Consider the following 19,699-nt stretch of genomic DNA (forward strand, 5'->3'; position numbering starts at 1 on the left):
ACTACAGAGTGAGTTCCAGGTCAATCTGTGCTAGTCTGAGACCCTACCTTGAAGAAACAAAACAAAAAAAAAAAAAAAAAAAAAACCATAAAAATGATCAGAATGACAGCCACATTCCTATTTTCCCAACTAGGTGGATTGTAATATCACATTCACTGAAATAGATTACTGTGGATGGGACACAAAGCTGAGTTTACCTCTTTTTTTGACATATTTTAAGTACTTTAGGTTCATGGAGATTCCTAACAGGTACACTAGAGCTTTGAACAAGAGAAAAGCAGAATACGAAGATTTGGTCATGTTATGGACTTAGTGTATCTTCCACAAATAATTTTCCCATAGTAGCCCTGAGAATTTGAGACAGAAGTCATTGGCTGAAGTAGTAACCTTCCGTACCTCAGAATGTGTCCTTATTAAGAAAAGAGTTATGGAAGGGTGTAATGAATTGAGATGACATCATGCTGAGGTAGTGTAAGTCATTCATCCATCCGCTGTGACTAAGGTCCTTACAAGAACAAAAGCAGAGACAGGGACACATAATGGCAGAATGTGCTTTGATGAGGGAAGAGGGAATTGAAACACTAGTTACAGGTCAGTCAACTCCTGGGCCACAGTACTTGGACACAGGCAGGAAGGACCCTCCCCCGGAAGTCTTACAGGGAGCACAACTCAGCAGACAGTAAGATTTCAGATTTCTGATCACCAGAAATGAAAGAATACTTGTCTGTTGTTTTAATTGACACTGTTTGCCATAATTTTCTATAGCATGCCTAAAAACCTAGGAGAGGAATGCATTGGCCAATTAATGGTCACTGAAACCAACACTAAGGCAAAATCACTCACAGAAACAACACATAACAGTATAGGAAGGATGCAAGTATATAAAGTCATAAATTTCACAAGTGAAATGACAAAGGGAACAGAAAAAGAGATAGTAAATCCCAGAAGATGCTGCAAGGGTTTGGCAAATGAAACTCCATGGAGTTTAATTCTTGGGGTTGTCAATGCAAACCAGAACCTCTGAGCACTAGAGGCAACATGTGGTAGAAAAGCACTTCTGTCATTGAAAAGCCTACCCAGTGTTCCTTTGCTAAACTTCACATTAAGGAGGCTGAGCTAGCTACTTACTTTAAAAGGGCCTTGCTTTTAGCATAAAGTTTAGTAATTGAGTACTATGTATCAAATTTTAATAGATACAGTTAACTTGGAGAACAAACTTCTTGTCTTCTCATGAGCTGCATAAAACTGGCAATTCTTTTCACTGGTCACAATATTGAAACTTCCCAAAGGTAAGAAGAGGTTATCAGCCTTGTTCAAATTAGAGTTGCATTAAGTGTTTTGGACAAAATACCAATGCCTTGGGCTGACTTCCACAAATTTCTGGCTTATTTTGCCCCAAAGAGGACTCAAATAACAGTTTTTTTTTTTTCTTTAAACTCTGAAGAAGGATTCTAATGTCTGGCTGAGGTTGGGATTCATGGGAGGAAAGCCAGGGGCCCAAATGCAAGGCATCATCCTCAGTTTCTCATCAGCAGATTAGCTCTTTAATCTGTTTACTGACACTGGGAGCTGACCTGCTTTCCTCTTCTTAAAGTAAAATCAGGCTGAATGTGTGCATGCCCATACATTTGTATGCCTGCTTACTTATGTGATTATGTCTGCTTACAAGTATATATTGTACAGGTTCATTCATTTATTGACTTATTCAGCAAATATTTATTAAGCATCTATAGGATTCTTGTATTAGGCAAGGCATTAGAAATAAGATTTAAGCGTTCACTCCATGAAACTCAATCTGGGTTGGGAAAGTGAGGAGAATGGGCTGTGATAATATATGATGGTAAGTCTCTAATCAGGAATAAGCACAGGGTATTATGGAAATGTGGAGGTTCTAAATCGGCTAAGAGGGTCAAGGAAGGATTAACAGATAAAGCAGTGTCAATTTTTTAAAGAAAAATTCAGAGCAAGGTAGTTGAGCACAAAGAAAAGGACATTCAACAGACAGAATTTGTACAAATGGGAACTGTGCAACAGTGGCCTATGTGTGCATTGCACATCATGTCTGCTACTCTGTCAGGGCTTAATACAATTGGCTCCCATTTTCACAGTCCACCCAGGAGATGATGCTATATAAGAAGAGAGCACAGTCATATAAGATCTCACGCAATGATAGATTGCTGCTCCTTAAATTGTAGTCCTGCCTTAATCTACTCTAGAGATACAGTAGAAACAGCTACAGGCTGTATGTCATTGTATTGTGTGTGGGTGTGTAGTTGTGTGTTGTATATGTATTATGTACAGGCACATATGTGCACCCTTGTGCCTGTGTACAGAGGTCCAAGGAAGATGTTAGTTCTCCTCTGTTGTTCTTCAGCCTTATTTCCCCAAGATTGCATCTTTCACTGAACCCAGAGTTCCATTATTTGGTTATACTGGCTGATCAAGGAGCCCCAGTGATCTCCCTGGCTCTTGGTCCCCCTTAACACTAATGTTATAGGCATGTGCAACCATGCCTGACTTTGTATGTGGATGTAGGTTCAGGATATTGAACTCATGGTCTCATGCTTGTATAACAAGTGCTATTTCCCACTGAGCCATCTCCCAGTCCCAGCCTATAAGCCTTAAAAAAATAGGAATTTACTTCTCATAGTTTTAGAACTTGGAAGTCCACAGTCAAGGTACCAGTACATTCTATTCCATGGAGAGAATGTGCTTCTTGCATTATAGGAAGGCAGTCAGCTTCTGGCTGTGTACTCATGTGAGAGACAAGCAGCTCCAGTCTTCTCTTCTTCTAATAAGGACACTCGTTCCAATATGGGATCACCACCTTCATGGTCTCATTTAAATTTATTTACTTCCCAAAGCCCCTGCCTCCAAATGTCATCACATTACAGGGTAAGTATCCCATGTACATTTTTTTTTTTAGAAAATGTCTCACTTTGTATTCCATACTGGCCTCACATTTGTCATCCTCTTTCCTCAGCCTCCCAAGTGCTACAGCTACAGGCATGTACCACCACACTTGGTTAAACTACACATTTTTAAGAGATACAAACATTTAGTCCATAATAAGTACACATGAAAATTACCTGTAAGTCATGTTAAAACATATCCGCGCTGGGAGTGGTGGCACACGCCTTTATTCCTAGCACTTGGTAGGCAGAGGTAGGAAAATTGTGAGTTCGAGGCCACCATGTGACTCCATAGTGAATTTCAGGTCAGCCTGGGCTAGAGTGAGACCCTACCTCAAAAAACCAAACAAGAAAAAAAAAAAAACATATTTACTAACAGTGATTATAGAATGAGGTCTAACAGGCTGAGAGTCTGCATTTCTAACAAGCTCCTAAATGCTGCTTAAAGGTGCCAGTGCAAGGAATGGTCAATGGGTAGCAGAACTTACAACCATATTAGGAGGACACACCAGAAAATTCAGAATTCAAGAAAAAATTAACTCTATAAGAACTTACAGAGCAAATGTAATAAGACTATAATTCATATTTTACCATATTCACTAATATAGTTTAAATTATGCATTCATTTGAATGTGTGTTTGTATGTCTTTGTGGGTGTGTATATGGGTGTGTATGGTTGTACCGGGACCTCATGAATGCCTGTTCAGCTTTATGTGGGTGGGTGGCTAGGTCAGCAGGCTTTGAAAGCAAGTGCTTTTAATCATTGAGCCATCTCCCTGGCTCCATAATTAATATATCTTTGCTTAGGCACTTATAAAATTATAAACAATATGATATTTCTTTACAAAATACCTCAAAGACAACTTTGCCATCCCCAGCAAAACATCAAGTAGTGTGATTGATGTATATGTTCCAGAAACAGAATTCTTTTGTGTTGAAAGTGATATTTATCTCCTATTTCATGAGATGCATATGTGTGTGTGTGTGTGTGTGTGTGTGTGTGTGTATCTACTAAATATATATGGAGAGGCATGTGTGTAAGTGAACCTGTCTAACATACCAGTTCATGTATATACACCTGTGCTGATATGTATTGTGTGAGTAGGCATAAGTACACAGAGAACCCCAAGCCCTGTTCTCTAGGTTCCTAGGAAACTGTTGCTTGCTCCATGAAGCTGGCTGCTCAGGATGCTGGGACTTCTGTTTCTCTAATGATGGACTTGGGGAACCATGAGTGCTACATGAGCTCAGGACTAGGACTTAAAACAAATATTTGGCAGATGTCGCAGCCTCTATATATGCAATGCATCTTAAACTTAGCCCAAAAGGAGACAGGACAGAAAGATACAAATGTGTCCAATACATTAGGATCTATCAGGGCGGCATTTGGATTTTAGTCAGTTAATACTTAGCAGACCATTTTCATGAAATTAGATGATGATGAGAACATCTGCAAGTTAGTGACACGGCCTCAGAGAGGCTTTGCCTAATAGTTTAGCATAACCACACTTTTCTGCAGTCACACCAGCAAGATTGAGATGCTTAAGGCTCTTGCAGAGAGTGAACTGCAGCAGATGATGACCAACAGAGCTGAGATGTTCCACCACACCCATACAAAGTAACTACTTTCCCTATAGGACTCCAGACAGTCATCTCTTATCTTCTCCAGGAATTGTTAGAAGTGACCATAGGACCATAGAATCAAGTATTTATTGTTTTAATAATGCTAAAGTTAGACCAATTCTGAATGGGTGGAAATATATCTATAAGCTAGCCAACAGCATGTTGCAGAGAGGGTCCTAGGCAGGGCTTGAAAGAGCCTGCTTTTGAGTGACTGGTATCCTCAAAGTCAGTTCTACCCAGCACTTGGTGTAGCTCCATTATTCTATAGGCCTTGGCAAAGCACAACACATAATTAGGCACAGGCTAACAGATGCACATGAGCTCAAGTTTCACTCTGTCGTGTTCAGGTGAGAGCCTTGGCAAACATTCTAGCCCTCTTAACACCCTTTGCCTCATGGTGGACTCAGTAGGAGTGGTATAAATGTTTGTTGATGTGTCAGCATGTTTTCTTAATTTCAATTTCAATGTATTTGTGGAAATGCTTGATGTGTGCAAGTGTGTGTGCATGTGTGTGTGTATTTGTGTATGTGTTCATGCACATGCTTCGTTCGGCACAAATGTAGAGGTCTGAGGTACACACGTAGATATGTGAGGACAACTATTTGATCTCTCCTTCTACCTTCTTTGAAAGAGGATCTCTCATTGCTTTGCCACTGCTTGTATCAGTATAACTGGACTACAAACTTCTTGATTCTCCTGACTGTCTCCCGCCACACTGCTGTAGGCCTGTTGGGAGTAAGATTGTGGAGACCCCAGACTCATGTGCCACCTTGGTTCTGACTTTATGTGGGTGCTGGCAAATCAAACTCAGGATGGCAGGCTTTCCAAGCAAGCACCTTTAACTGTTGAGCCATCTTCCCAGCCCCAGTATAGGGGTATGCTTGCAGAATCTGCAAGAATTCATTGGAGAGTTCATTCCTTCAATGGATAAATTCACTGTGCAAATCTCCATGGAAGAGAATCCATGGGATTCCTGAGAAGGAATTAACAATCATTCCCAACTTAGCCACAATGACTCCTGCTTTACGTGTGTCATTGGCATTAATGGGTATACTTAATTTCAAAAGTCATGTTCCTTCAGTGTTCCTAGGATAGGAGCTGGGCGGGAAGGGGGACTGCACTCATGCAATAACTTTTTCACATTTTGGGTCATGCCACATCACCTAAGAACTAGCTTGCTCCCAGCTATTGGGAAGGTCATCTGGGGTGTCTCAACTGAGCTCTGTGCTATGTGGGTTGTCATGAAGTCCTGAACACTCATACCATTCTCTACCAACACCTGCTTTTGAACATCATGAATTTCCACAGACGCCAATACCCTCCTTTTCTTGTGAGGTTCTGGGGGCTAGTGACTAAGTGAAGGATGCTGAGAGGCCTGTGCTTCCTGCTGAGGGGCCTGTCACAAATGGACCCAGGGAAGAGGGATAAAAAGAGAAGCAACTGACACTGAATGCTGCTACTCCTCAGACCCCCAGACTTCGCTGTTCCCTCTGCCATGGCTAAGAGGTAATGGAGGTGCCAAAGGACCCAGTTTGGTATTCCTTTCAGCAGAGCATTTGTGTCTTCATGTGGACTGTTTCTTCCTTCAGGACCAGGGTCCCTTGTGTAAACCTATTCCTCCTCCCCTCTCTTCAGTGCATGCCCCCAGGAACTGGGAGGAAGGATACTTTAATACACCTTTTTCATTTTAATTTATCCTTAAGAATCATGCAGGAGAAACTGGCATAGATAAGACTATCTCCCAAAACTACTATTGATCAGCTTATTTGAGCACAAAATGCAGGTGTTACTTAAAAGGTTACATGAGGAATACTTGCATCCAAAGGGGATTGCGTATACTTTCAATTTAGTCATGGCTTGACACTGAGCTTGGTCTATTTTATCACTATAATAACAAGACACTTGGCTTTTTACTGAAACTGGATTTCAAATCTGGACATATGGTTGTTCATTTTAAAAAGTTTTGTTCTCACAAGTTGAAAAAATTTTGGGATTTTTTTAAAGTATGTACCCTTGAAATTATTCATGGGAGCTACATTTTGTAACTGTGATGGGTCTGCAATGTATAGGAAAGGTTATTTTCTAAGGAAAATTCAAGAAGAGTCTCTATGCATTGCCGTAATGCACAAGCTTTGGTCATAAAATATTCTAATTGACCCTATAATAGTATAAAAAGTCCTGGGCTTGCTTTTATATAATTTTGTTTGCAACCTCATGGACTGCTGAAGTCAGAGCAAGAATATTCTAAGATGGGGGCAGATTCTGACCCAAAGTCTATGCATGAAGCATTTAGAATACAGGAAGCAGGTCATTTTCAAAGGGCTCTTTCTGGGAATATACACTGACCTGGAGGCAAAGACACTTCAGTTTCCTTTCCAAATCTCAATTGTAACCTGCAGCAAAGCATTAACTCAGTAGAAAAAATACATACTTTTAAAAACCAGAACATATATCTAAAATTGAAAGCAAGAAATATGCTTAATGGAAACCCTAAAAGCCTTATCTTTAATGCCAGAGACAATACAAGAAGTGTTCACTATTTCCATAGTTATCTTTAAACAAGTATAAGCCATGCAATTAGGGAGGAAAATAGATAGCAATAGCAGTGTAAGATTAGAATCAAGAAACATTTCCATTATGTTTTGAGTGGCAGATAGTTGTTACTTCATGGAACTTAAGACAATACAGATAAAACCTATTAAAAACCAAGACACTGAAACAAATTTGTCAAGTAAATGGTAAAGTTTTATTATATATAAAAGATAGCCATCAGAAAATATATTGATAAAGAAAGGCCTGATTTATAGTGCCACTCCCCAAAATAAAGTAGCTTAAAATCAACTTTAACAAGCTTTAGAGTCCATATGCAGGTAAAGTAAAAAAAAAGACAAGAAATATTAAATAGGATTTAATTTCATGTCATGGTCTACATATTAACTGAAGGTTCAATATTAAAAATGAAATAGAAAATTTCTCCAAATTAATGTACAGCTCTCCCATTGATTAAAATTAAGACACTAATGGTAACTTTTAGGTACATTTAGATTTTCTGGAAAATATATATATATTCATAGAAAATTCTGAGCAAGGATAGAAATGAATAATAGCATTGAGCCCTCACACATGAATACACAAAAATATTATGAAATTATAGTTAAAGCAGTGTGATAGTTAAGGTGTTGTCAACTTGATCTGTTTAGTAATCCACAGGCTGCTTCTAGGAAGGATCAACTAAAGGAGGAGGTCTTTCTCCCAGGGTGAGCCCTTCCCCCACAGTGGGTAGCCCCGTTCAGAGAGGGACTTGATATAAGGAAGCTCTGGGTAGAAGAGTTCCCTTTTTTTTTTCTTCCTTCCTTCCACTTGGCTGCCAGAGCTGCTCCCTACCTTCTAACGTGAATCGAAACCCAGCAGCTCCTCAGGAAGCCTCCAGGCTTTCCGGCACCATCTGCAGTGCCGGGTCAGGACTGCTGAGGCATCTAGCCACATGGACTGAGCAACTACCAGGTTCGGTGATTCTCGGGCCTGCAACTGCTATTGGACTACTGTAAGCTAATCCAATAAATTCCCTCTTTAAAATAATTCATTCTAGTAATTCTGTTCCTCTAGAGAACCCTGAATAATACAGATTTTGGTACCAGGAGTGGTTCTAGAGAAACAGAATTGTAAGGATGGATTTCTCTAGTGGGCTTAGTGCTATCTGGGGTTGGCTCTCCAATTTCAGTGCTACTAAAGGCCCTACTGGTGATAAGGGGGGCACTAATAATCCATGGTGTGCACTATTTAAAGAACTCCACGTGGGCTGGAGAAATGGCTTATCGGATAGATGTGTTTGCTGACCCTGACTCATCTTGTGAAGAGCAAGGAATTTAGTGACTCTGTATTTAAAACATTTGAATATTTGTGGAAAAGTAAGACCAATGATGAGGCCGGTTGGTTGCTTTTAGTATCTCTGGACAAACTACTGAGGGAACAGCAGAAGCTCAAAAAGGAAAATTCCAAGCTTAAGACCGACATACATGATCTGAAGGTTTCTAAGGGAGCCCTGGAGGAGAGTCTCCTCTCTAGCCAGAACAGGGTTCAAATTGCAGAAAACCAAACCCAAGCTCTCATTGTGAGATTGGCTAACTTGCAACGTAAACTTAAATCCCAGCTTCACCAACTATCAGAAGTTAAAGTGAGGGCACTGATTGGAAAAGAGTGGGATCCTGTGACTTGGGATGGTGATGTGTGGGAAGACCCTGAAGAACCTGGGGACTTTGAAGTGTTAGATTCTGAAGAAGGTGTTTTGGATGAAAATATGACCTGCCCTCCCTTAGCACCAGTTATATCCCCATCCCCACACCCTGAAGTATTATCCTCCCCACCCTTGCCTGAGGGAATTCATCCCTCTTTGTCTGAGGAATCAGCAGAAAATGCTGGTGATTCTCAGTTCCCACCCATCTTTGCCTCTAGGCCTATAACCAGACAAAAGGTTAGGCAGGCTCCTAAAGGTGAGATAGAAAGTGTGACACAGGAGGAGGTGAGGTACACTCCTAAAGACCTTCAGGAGTTTTCTAACTTGTACAAACAGAAGCATGGGGAATATGTGTGGGAATGGATTTTAAGGGTGTGGTATGATGGAGGAAGGAACATAAGGTTAGATCAGGCTGAATTTACTGAAATGGGCCCATTGAGCAGAGATTTTAGATTTAACAATGCAGCTAGTGCAGTTGTAAGGGAAGCCAAGAGTTTATTTGATTGGTTGACTGAAGTATGGCTCCAAAGATGGCCTACTGTGAATGAGTTTGAGCTGCCTGATATCCCTTGGCTTAATGTCTATGAAGGGATTAAAAAGCTCAGAGAGCTTGGAATGCTGGAGTGGATTTGCCATGTAAATTCATCTTTGTCCCCACAATGGGAGTGACCAGAAGATGTGCCCTTCACTAAGACCATAAGAAACAGATTTGTGAGGGGAGCGCCAGCATAACTGGATCTCGGGGTAACAAGGGCCAAGTGGCAGCCCTGAATTGCCAAAGGCGGGGTGAACATGTTTTTCATAATAGACAGCGTAGGCAAAATTATGCACATAAAGGTATGACTCGTAAGGACCTTTGGCGTTTGCTGATTAATCATGGTGTTCCCAGAAGTCAAATAGATAAGAAGCCTACTGAGTTTCTTCTTGATCTGTATAAGCAGAAAAGTTCCACAGCAAGGGGACATAAAGCCACTTTGAATTATAGCAACAGAGAATCAAGACCTCTTAATCAGTTTCCAGACTTGAGCCAGTTTACAGATCCTGAGCCCCTTGATTGAAGGGTTGGCCGGGTTCCCTCGGGGAAGGACCCTCCTACAACTGCCAAAAGTTTCAATATTAAACTTAAACCTGTCCTTCCTCAAAGGGACCTGAGGCCTTTTGCTAGAGTAACTGTACACTGGGGGAAAGGAAATAATCAGACCTTTAGGGGCCTACTGGACACTGGCTCTGAATTGACATTGATTCCAGGAGACCCCAAAAAGCACCATGGCCCTTCAGTTAAAGTAGGTGCTTACAGAGGTCAGGTGATCATTGGAGTTTTGGCAAATGTTAGACTGACAGTGGGTCCAGTGGGTCCCCGAACGTACCCTGTGGTTATTTCCCCAGTCCCAGAATGCATAATTGGGATAGATATACTTAGGAGTTGGCAGAACCCCCACATTGGTTCCCTGACTTGTGGAGTAAGGGCTATTATGGTTGGAAAGGCCAAATGGAAGCCATTGAGGCTCCCACCACCAGGGAAAATAGTGAATCAAAAACAATATTGCATCCCTGGAGGGATTTCAGAAATTAATGCCATTATAAAGGACTTGAAGAATGCAGGGGTGGTGGTTCCCACCACATCTCCCTTTAACTCTCCTATTTGGCCTGTTCAGAAGACAGATGGATCCTGGAGAATGACAGTGGATTATCGGAAACTTAATCAGGTGGTGACTCCAATTGCAGCTGCTGTACCAGATGTGGTTTCTTTACTTGAGCAGATTAACACGTCTCCTGGTACCTGGTATGCAGCTATTGATCTTGCAAATGCTTTCTTCTCCATACCTGTCCATAGGGACCACCAGAAGCAATTTGCCTTCAGCTGGCAAGGTCAGCAGTACACATTTACTGTTTTACCTCAAGGTTATATTAACTCTCCAGCCCTGTGTCATAGCTTAGTTCGCAGGGACCTTGATTGCCTGTCCCTTCCACAGGGTGTCACGTTGGTCCATTATATTGATGACATAATACTAATTGGATCAAATGAGCAGGAGGTGGCAACCACTCTAGAGTTTCTGGTACAGCATACGCGCATCAGGGGATGGGAAATAAATCCATCCAAAATTCAAGGAAATTCCACCTCAGTGAAATTTCTAGGAATTCAGTGGTGTGGGCATGCAGGGATATTCCTTCTAAGGTGAAGGACAAGTTGTTGCATTTGGCCCCTCCTACCACTAAAAAAGAAGCACAACGTCTAGTGGGTCTATTTGGATTTTGGAGACAGCACATTCCTCACTTGGGTGTCTTACTCCGTCCCATATACCAAGTGACTTGGAAAGCTACTAGTTTTCATTGGGGCCCAGAACAAGAGAAGGCTCTTCGACAGGTCCAGGCTGCTGTGCAGGCTGCTCTACCCCTTGGGCCATATGATCCAGCAGATCCGATGGTACTTGAGGTTTCAGTGGCAGATGGGGATGCTGTTTGGAGCCTTTGGCAGGCCCCCATAGGTGAATCACAGCGGAGGCCCTTGGGATTTTGGAGCAAGACCTTGCCATCATCTGCAGACAATTATTCTCCCTTTGAGAGATAGCTCTTGGCCTGCTATTGGGCCTTAGTGGAAACTGAATGTTTGACAATGGGCCATCAAGTTACTATGCAACCTGAGCTGCCCATTATGAGCTGGGTGTTGTCTAACCCACCAGGCCATAAAGTTGGATGTGCACAGCAGTAGTCCATCATTAAGTGGAAGTGGTATATATGTGATCAGGCTCAAGCAGGCCCTGAAGGTACGAGTAAGTTACATGAGGAAGTTGCCCAAATGCCTATGGTTGCTACCCCTGTTGCAATACCTTCTGTCCCCAAGCATGCACCTATGGCATCATGGGGTGTGCCCTATGATCAACTGACTGAGGAGGAAAGATCTAGGGCATGGTTTACAGATGGTTCAGCACATTATGCCGGCACTGCCCAGAAGTGGACAGCTGCAGCATTACAGCCCCTTTCTGGGACAACTCTGAAGGACTGTGGTGAAGGAAAGTCTTCACAATGGGCAGAACTTTGGGCAGTGCATATGGCTGTGCATTTTGCTTGGAAGGAAAAATGGCCAGATGTACGGCTATACACTTACTCATGGGCTGTGGCCAATGGTTTGGCTGGATGGTCTGGGACTTGGAAGGAGCACAGTTGGAAAATTGGTGAAAAGGACATTTGGGGAAGGTGTATGTGGATAGACCTCTCTGAATGGGCAAAGGATATAAGGATACTTGTGTCCCATGTCAGTGCTCATCAGAAGGTGACCTCACTGGAGGATGACTTTAATAATCAAGTAGATAAGCTGACCCGTTCTGTGGATAGTGGTCAACGTCCTTCCTCAGCTGCCCCTGTCATTGCCCAATGGGCCCACGAACAAAGTGGCCATGGTGGCAGAAATGCAGGCTATGCATGGGCCCAACAACATGGACTTCCACTAACTAAGGCTGACCTGGCTATGGCTACTGCTGAGTGCCAAATTTGCCAACAGCAGAGACCAACTCTGAGCCCCCGATATGGTAGTATTCCTGGTGGCAGGTTGACTACATTGGACCTCTTCCATCATGGAAAGGACAGTGTTTTGTCCTTACTGGAATAGATACTTATTCTGGGTATGCATTTGCCTTTCCTGCATGTTCTGCTTCTGCCAAAACTACCATCCGTGGGCTTACAGAATGTCTTATCCACTGTCATGGCATTCCACACAGCATTGCTTCTGACCAAGGAACTCACTTCACCACCAAGGAAGTAAAGCAGTAGGCTCATGATCATGGAATTCACTGGTCTTACCATGTGCCCCACCATCCTGAAGCAGCTGGCTTGATAGAATGGTGGAATGGCCTTTTGAAGGAACAGCTACAGTGCCAAATAGGTGGCAACAGCTTGGCGGGCTGGGGGAGTGTCCTCCAGCAGGCTGGATATGCTCTGAATCAGCATCCTATATATGGTACTGTTTCTCCTATAGCCCGGATTCACGGGTCCAGGAATCAAGGGGTGGAAATGGGAATGGTCCCACTTACCATCACCCCAAGTGACCCGTTAGCTAGATTTTTGCTTCCTGTTCCTGCAACATTACACTCTGCTGGACTACAAGTCTTGGTCCCAGAGGGGGGAGTGCTTTTGCCAGGAGACACAAAGAACATTCTATTGAACTGGAAGCTAAGACTTCCCCCTGGTCACTTTGGGCTCCTAATGCCCTTGAGTGAACAGGCTGAGAAAGGAGTTACAGGGATTGCAAGGGTGATTGATCCAGATTACCTGGGGGAAATTGGGCTGCTCCTTCACAATGGAGGTAAGGACGAGTATGCCTGGAGTTCAGGAGATCCTTTAGGGCATCTGTTAGTGTTACCATGTCCTGTTGTCAAAGTCAATGGATGACTGCAACAACCCAATAGAAGTAGTGTGATAAATGGCCCAGATCCTTCAGGAATGAAGGTGTGGGTTACCCCTCCAGGTAAAGAACCAAGACCTGGAGAGGTGCTTGCTGAAGGTGGAGGGAATACAGAATGGGTAGAAGAAGAAGGCAGTTACAAATATCAGCTAAGGCCACATGATCAGTTACAGAAACGAGGACTGTGATTGCAATGTTTCTGTCCTGCCTTGATAACAGAGTGTTTGTATCTACACCAATATTAAGATTATATCATTAGCTAACTGTTGAATTTATATTAGACCCATTGTATTAGAGACTAAGCTTGTGTTGGGGGGAAGATTTTGTGGTTCCGTTTGTACGTGGGATAGTTATGCGATGTTAGGCAGAATTATGAACTTGTTACTGTTTTCATTTGGAAATTAAGTATGATGTAAGGAGACATGATTTGATGCCAAGTTGACAAGGGGTGGACTTGTGATAGTTAAGGTGTTGTCAACTTGATCTGTTTAGTAATCCACAGGCTGCTTCTAGGAAGGATCAACTAGAGGAGGAGGTCTTTCTCCCAGGGTGAGCCCTTCCCCCAGAGTGGGCGGCCCTGCTCAGAGAGGGACTTGATATAAGGAAGCTCTGGGTAGAAGAGTTCCCTTTGTTTTTCTTTCCTTCCTTCCACTTGGCTGCCGGAGCTGCTCCCTACCTTCTAACGTGGATCGAAACCCAGCAGCTCCTCAGGAAGCCTCCAGGCTTTCCGGCACCATCTGCAGTGCCGGGTCGGGACTGCTGAGGCATCTGGCCACGTGGACTGAGCAGCTACCAGGTTCGGTGATTCTCAGGCCTGCAACTGCTATTGGACTACTGTAAGCTAATCCAATAAATTCCCTTTTTAAAATAATTCATTCTAGTAATTCTGTTCCTCTAGAGAACCCTGACTAATACAAGCAGTTTGCTACTGCTTTGGTATATTGATGTCAGTTGATGAGATTATTGTGTGGTAACTGGTTAATTCTTTGGAATAAAGAATTAGAGCTTCATTTCCCTTATTTAATGACTAATATCAGGAAATTAACAATTCAGTCAAGTCCTAGAAGAAATTACACATATACATATGTACATGCATGCATACACATATATGTTTATGATTATTGGACTCCTAGAAGGATTCAAATATTTATAAGGTAGGATAAAATCAGAAACCAGAAAAAAAAAATATTGATAACTATTAAAACGTCTCTATGACAGAAAAACCTATGAATCAGAAAGATGAACTGAATAAATTCAAGTACATTGTAGGGGTAATTCAAGTTCAGAAAAATTAATGCATAAAGTGAATAAGAAAATGGAGAAATAGAAAAATGATACAAATATTTGGAGTAAGACAAGTATAAATGAGCAAAAAAAAGCCCAAACATATTCAGTTCAACACAAAGCAATGAAAATCAAAACAAGACACTAGTTTTCATTTATTTGATAAAAGGTAAATTATAATAAATTTTGGCAATGATATGAACACCTCTTCAATTTCCTGAAAGTGTATATTATTGCAATATTTTTGTATAACATGTTAGCCATATACACAAATTTTTAATTTGTGTCTCTTCTCTCTTTCTTTTGGTCAGAATTGCAAAGGGTTTGTCAATCTTGTTTATCCTTTCAAAGAACCAACTCTTCCTTTCTTTAATTCTTTGCAATTTTTTTTGTTTCTATTTTGTTAATTTCTGCCATAATCATTATTATTTCTTCTTAATTTTTGGTTTGCCTTGTTCTTGTTTTTCCAAGGCTTTAAGGTGAAGCATCAGGTTGTTTACTTGTGACCTTTCTAATTTCTTAATATAGGCACTTAAAGCTATAAATTTACCTCTGAAAGATGCCTTCATTGTGTCCCAGAGATTTTGGTATGTTGTGTTCTCATTATCATTTGATTCTATAATTTTTTTTTGATTTCCTTCTTGATTTCTTCATTGACCCATTCATCATTTCGTAGTGTATTATTTAGTTTCCATGATTTTGTATGTGATCTATAGCCTTTCTTGCTATTAATTTGTATTTGATTCCATTGTGGTCACATAGAATGCAAGGAATTATTTCAATTTTCCTGAATTTGTTAAGATATGCTTTGTGTCCTAATATATGGCTTATTTTAGAGAATGTTCCATGTGCTACTGAAAACAATGTATATTCTGCAGCATTTGGATGAAATGTCCTGTATATATCTGTTAGGTCCATTCCTTCTATGACCTCATTAAGTCCAGATGCCTCTCTGTTTATTTTTTTTTTTTCTGGGATGACCTGTCAATTGATGAAAGTGGGGTGTTGCAGTCACCCACTACCACTGTGTTTGGTGTTATCTGTGACCTTAGTTCTAATAGTGTTTGATTGATGAATTTGGGAGCCCCCATGTTAGGTGCATATATGGTTAGGATTGTAATGTCCTCCTGTTGGAGTGTGCCCTTAATCAATATAATGTGATCTACCTTATCTTTCTTGACTAACATTAGATTGGAGTCTACCTTGTCAGATATTAGGATAGCAACCCCTGCTTGTTTTCTATGCCCATTTGCTTAAAACACCGTTTTTCAACTTTTCACCCTAAGATAATGTCCATCCTTTGTAGAATGGTGAGTTTCTTGGAGACAACAAATTGTAGGATCCTTCATTTTAACTCAGTCTGCAAACCTATGTCTTTTGGTTGGGGTATTGAGGCCAGTGATATTTTGAAAGGTGTGTATTTATGATTGCATTTTTATTTATTTATTTATTTATTTATTTTTTTTTGTGGATCCGGTTCAACCTGTGCTCTCTTGTATTAACTAGTATTTGAGTATTGCTTGTTTTTTCCAGGTTCCTTATATGAGTGCTTTTCCTTCTCTTCGGCATGGAGGATTCTTTCAAGTATTTTCTGTAGAGCTGGTTTTGTCTTCAAATACTCCTTTAGCCTGCTTTTGTCATGGAATGTCCTTATTTCTCCATCTATTTGAATGTATAGCTTTGCAGGATAAAGTAACCTTGGTTGAGAGTTGTTATCTTTCAGAATTTGGAATATATCACTCCGAGCCCTTCTGACTTTTAAAGTTTGTGTTGAGTAATCTGCTGTAATCCTGATGGGCTTGCCTTTGTAGGTAACTTGATTTTTCTCTCTAACTGCTTTCAATATTTTTTCTTTGGATTGTGTGTTTGGTAGTTTGATTGTAATATATCAAGGAGAGGTTCTTTCCAGGTTTTGTCTGGCTGGGGTTCTAAAGGCTTGCTGTATCTGCATTGGCACCTCTTTCCCAATTTGGAGGAAGTTTTCTTCTATGATTTTGTTGAGGACGCCAACTATGCCTTTGGAGTGAGATTCTTCTCCTTCTACTATGCCCTGAATTCTTCTGTTTGACATTTTCATAGTGTCCTGAATATCTTGAAATTCCCATTCATACTTTTCTATTAATTGGTCTTTCTCTTTGTTGGCTTGTATTAGATCTGCCACCTGGTCTTCTAGCTTAGATATTCTGTCCTCTCCTTCATCCATTCTACTATTGAGATTTTCTCCAGAGTTTTTTATTTCATTAACTGTGTTCTTCATTGCTAGCAATTCTGACTGTTTTTTCTTTATTATTTCTATCTCCTTATTTATGTCTTGTATTGCCTTCTTTATTTCATGAAATTGGTGTCCTGTGTCTTCTTTGATTCCTTTGATTTCCTCTTTGATTCCTTTGATTTGTTCTTTGACTTCTTTGTACATATTTACAATCATTCTTTTGAAATTTTTCTCAGGCATTTCCTCTAACTCATTCTCACTGGAGGTCGTTTCTGATGCATTAATACATTTTGGTGGGTTGATATTGTCTTGATTTTTGGTGTTTCTTGTGTTATAATATGTATATTTTTGCATCTTGGATTAAATTAATGCTTGGATTTTCTAGTTAGCTGGGTATTCTTAGCTGTATCAATTGATCTGATGTTATATATCTTTAGTGTTGGAGATTAAGGTGTTAGGTGTGGCTCTGAACACTCTCAGAGTATCTAGAAAAGTGTTCCTAGGGGTTGAGTTTTCCTGCTATGGAAGTATTCTTGTAGGCTGAGTGGAACAAAATACAGGTAGATTCTAAAATTTAACTAAACACTGTACACATTCAATCAAATACAGCACTGAGTATTTATGTAAGAGTAAGTATTATAACATCCAGATCCCCTAACAACAAAGAGGTTAAGATTTCTGGTCTGTTGAAGGTTCCAAGTCAGCTTGTGAACAAGTGAGACCCTTCCCTGGTGCAATCCCAATTTCCTTTTTGGATGATTTTGGTCTCAGTCAAATAGGCTGGCTGGTCGCTGGACTGCTTGTTCTGTTTTCTGGAGCTGGGCACTGGCTTTTCATGTGGGGCAAACCAAGCCTGGCAACTGTGGCACTGCAGATCGGCACCCCCACTGCTGGAACCATCACCGCTGCTGCTGCTGAAGCTGGCACTGCTGCTGTTGAAGCTGCCACTGCTGGTTCCGCTGCTACTGGAGCCACTGTTGCTGGTGCTGGAGCTGGGGCCACAGCTGCTGGAGCTGCTTCAGCTTTTGTGTGTGGGCTCTGGATGCTCTGCATCTCTCCTAGTTCTCTGCTGCTTTTTTAATTTCTTATACACCTCACTTTTTAGTAAAAGTGTATATTTTGCTGGGTTTTCTTTGGCTTTTTCTCCCCTAGGCTGCTTTGGCATGGTTCCCATGCTGACATCTTAACCGGAAGTTCTACACCAGTTTTTAAAATCATATAATATTCTTTGTCTCAAATTTCAATGTTGTAATGACTTTTACTTTGCTGACAAATTATACTTGACCAAAAGCAGCTGATGGGAGAAAAGATTTTTTTTTGGCTTATAGTCTTGAGGGAAAACATCATCATGGCAATAAAAAAAAAGGATGGCAGAGGCTGGATACCATATATTGCAACAGTAGTTGGCAGAAAGTAACAGGAGTGGGCTTAACTAAACAGAGAAAGATGAAACAAGTTAACAATTTTATATGGGATGCTTGTAAAGGGAGTGTGCACACATCAGTATATAAGGATTCACCTGAAAAAATTTGAAACCTGTACTAGAAATTGTTTTTACATGGAATCACATCTCAACAAGGGAGGAAGAAAAGGCAGGTTTTGCTTTCTATTTTGAACCATTATGTTTCTGCACTGTGTTATGCTAGAGTCAAAGGAAGGGTAGGACTCCTTACAATGTGCTTTCCAGACACAAATTGATCTGGATTTCCATGACCTCACAGTGCCTGACATTACTTAAACAAGACCATCATAATAGGATGAAAATATGATGACCTAAAATAAAAGAAAGATTTATTGAGAGGGAGATGGGATATGGTGGAGAGTGAAGTCTCAAAGGGGAAAGTGGGGGGAGAAAGTAAATTATCATGGCATATTGTTTACAATCATGGAAGTTGTTAATTATAAAAGATAAAAAAAAAAACAAACAAAACAAATGCAAGACATAGCAACAGAATTTGGACACATTTTAATTTTTTTCCTTTTTTTTTTACAATAGTCACTTTTATGATTATCTTTATATTAGAATGTAATATTATTTGTTTTAAACAATTATAAAGATGCAAAAGCAGAGGAAGAGAGTTCACATTCATCATATTCATTTGTTACTCTGAAAGGGTACGTCTTCCCACAGTGTACATAGCTATGTCTAATCATTTGTCAATGGCATGCCATGTGGATATTTAGTGAGGGTTTTGCACTTGAGTTATAAGTATAGAGCTATTGCAAATATGGATTCATGTCATCCTCTCCAGTGCTTACACCATTGGATTATAACGGCTGTTCCATAATTTACTGAATTATGGATTCCAGTAATGAGCCTTTCTAAACCTTTGCTAATTGTAAATTGAGTGATGAACAGTCTGTGTTCATAGCTTTCCATGTCCTTTACAAAATTCTTGTAAATGAATAAAGCCACATGGTAGAATTGCAAGCCAAAGGGAAATTCATTTTAATCTTAATATGTTTAATCCATTTAATTTTTTACATTTTAATTTATTAATTTGAGAGTGAAGGAGATGTGGAGGGGGTAGGATGGGCCTGTAGCCACTGCAAATGAACTCTATAGATGCACACACTACTTTGTGCGTCTGGCTTACGTGATGTGGGAATGGAATCTGAGTGCTTTGGATTTGCAGGTGAATACCTTAACCACTAACCCATCTCTCCAGCCCATTTTTTAAATAAGAAACTCCTTCAGCATCCATAATCCTATCTCAGTCTCACCATATCTCCCTGAGATGTCTGCCAATTCATCTTTTCCCTGATAATTTCATGTGCTTCCTTTATCATACACTTCCTTCAAAATCTGTACTTATATGAAGGCTTTAGATTTTGTTCTCTTTATCTGTCATTTAAGTTTTGCATTTACATTCCCCAGATCTGATAATTATAGCTTGAAACATTTGAATTTCTGGAAAGACTAAGAACCCCTCTTTTCTCTTTTCTCCTAAAAAAAAAATCACATTAATTCCTTTCTTTCATGGTGGACTTTAAAAATTACAGTGTTTTAAATTGACAAATTTGGTATTTTGATG

The 19,699-nt window shown here is 40.5% G+C and overlaps 1 protein-coding gene across 1 annotated transcript; it reads left to right on the forward strand.

The window, feature by feature from the left end:
* Positions 1-539: 539 nt before the first annotated feature.
* Positions 540-13,356, forward strand: LOC123460697. The gene is given in 4 exon segments (XM_045149172.1): positions 540-679; positions 9,878-10,920; positions 10,923-12,302; positions 12,305-13,356. Coding segments are annotated over 4 exon segments (3,615 nt in total).
* Positions 13,357-19,699: the final 6,343 nt, after the last annotated feature.

This window comes from Jaculus jaculus, chromosome 5 (genome assembly GCF_020740685.1).
Source record: "Jaculus jaculus isolate mJacJac1 chromosome 5, mJacJac1.mat.Y.cur, whole genome shotgun sequence".
Lineage (NCBI taxonomy): Eukaryota > Metazoa > Chordata > Mammalia > Rodentia > Dipodidae > Jaculus > Jaculus jaculus.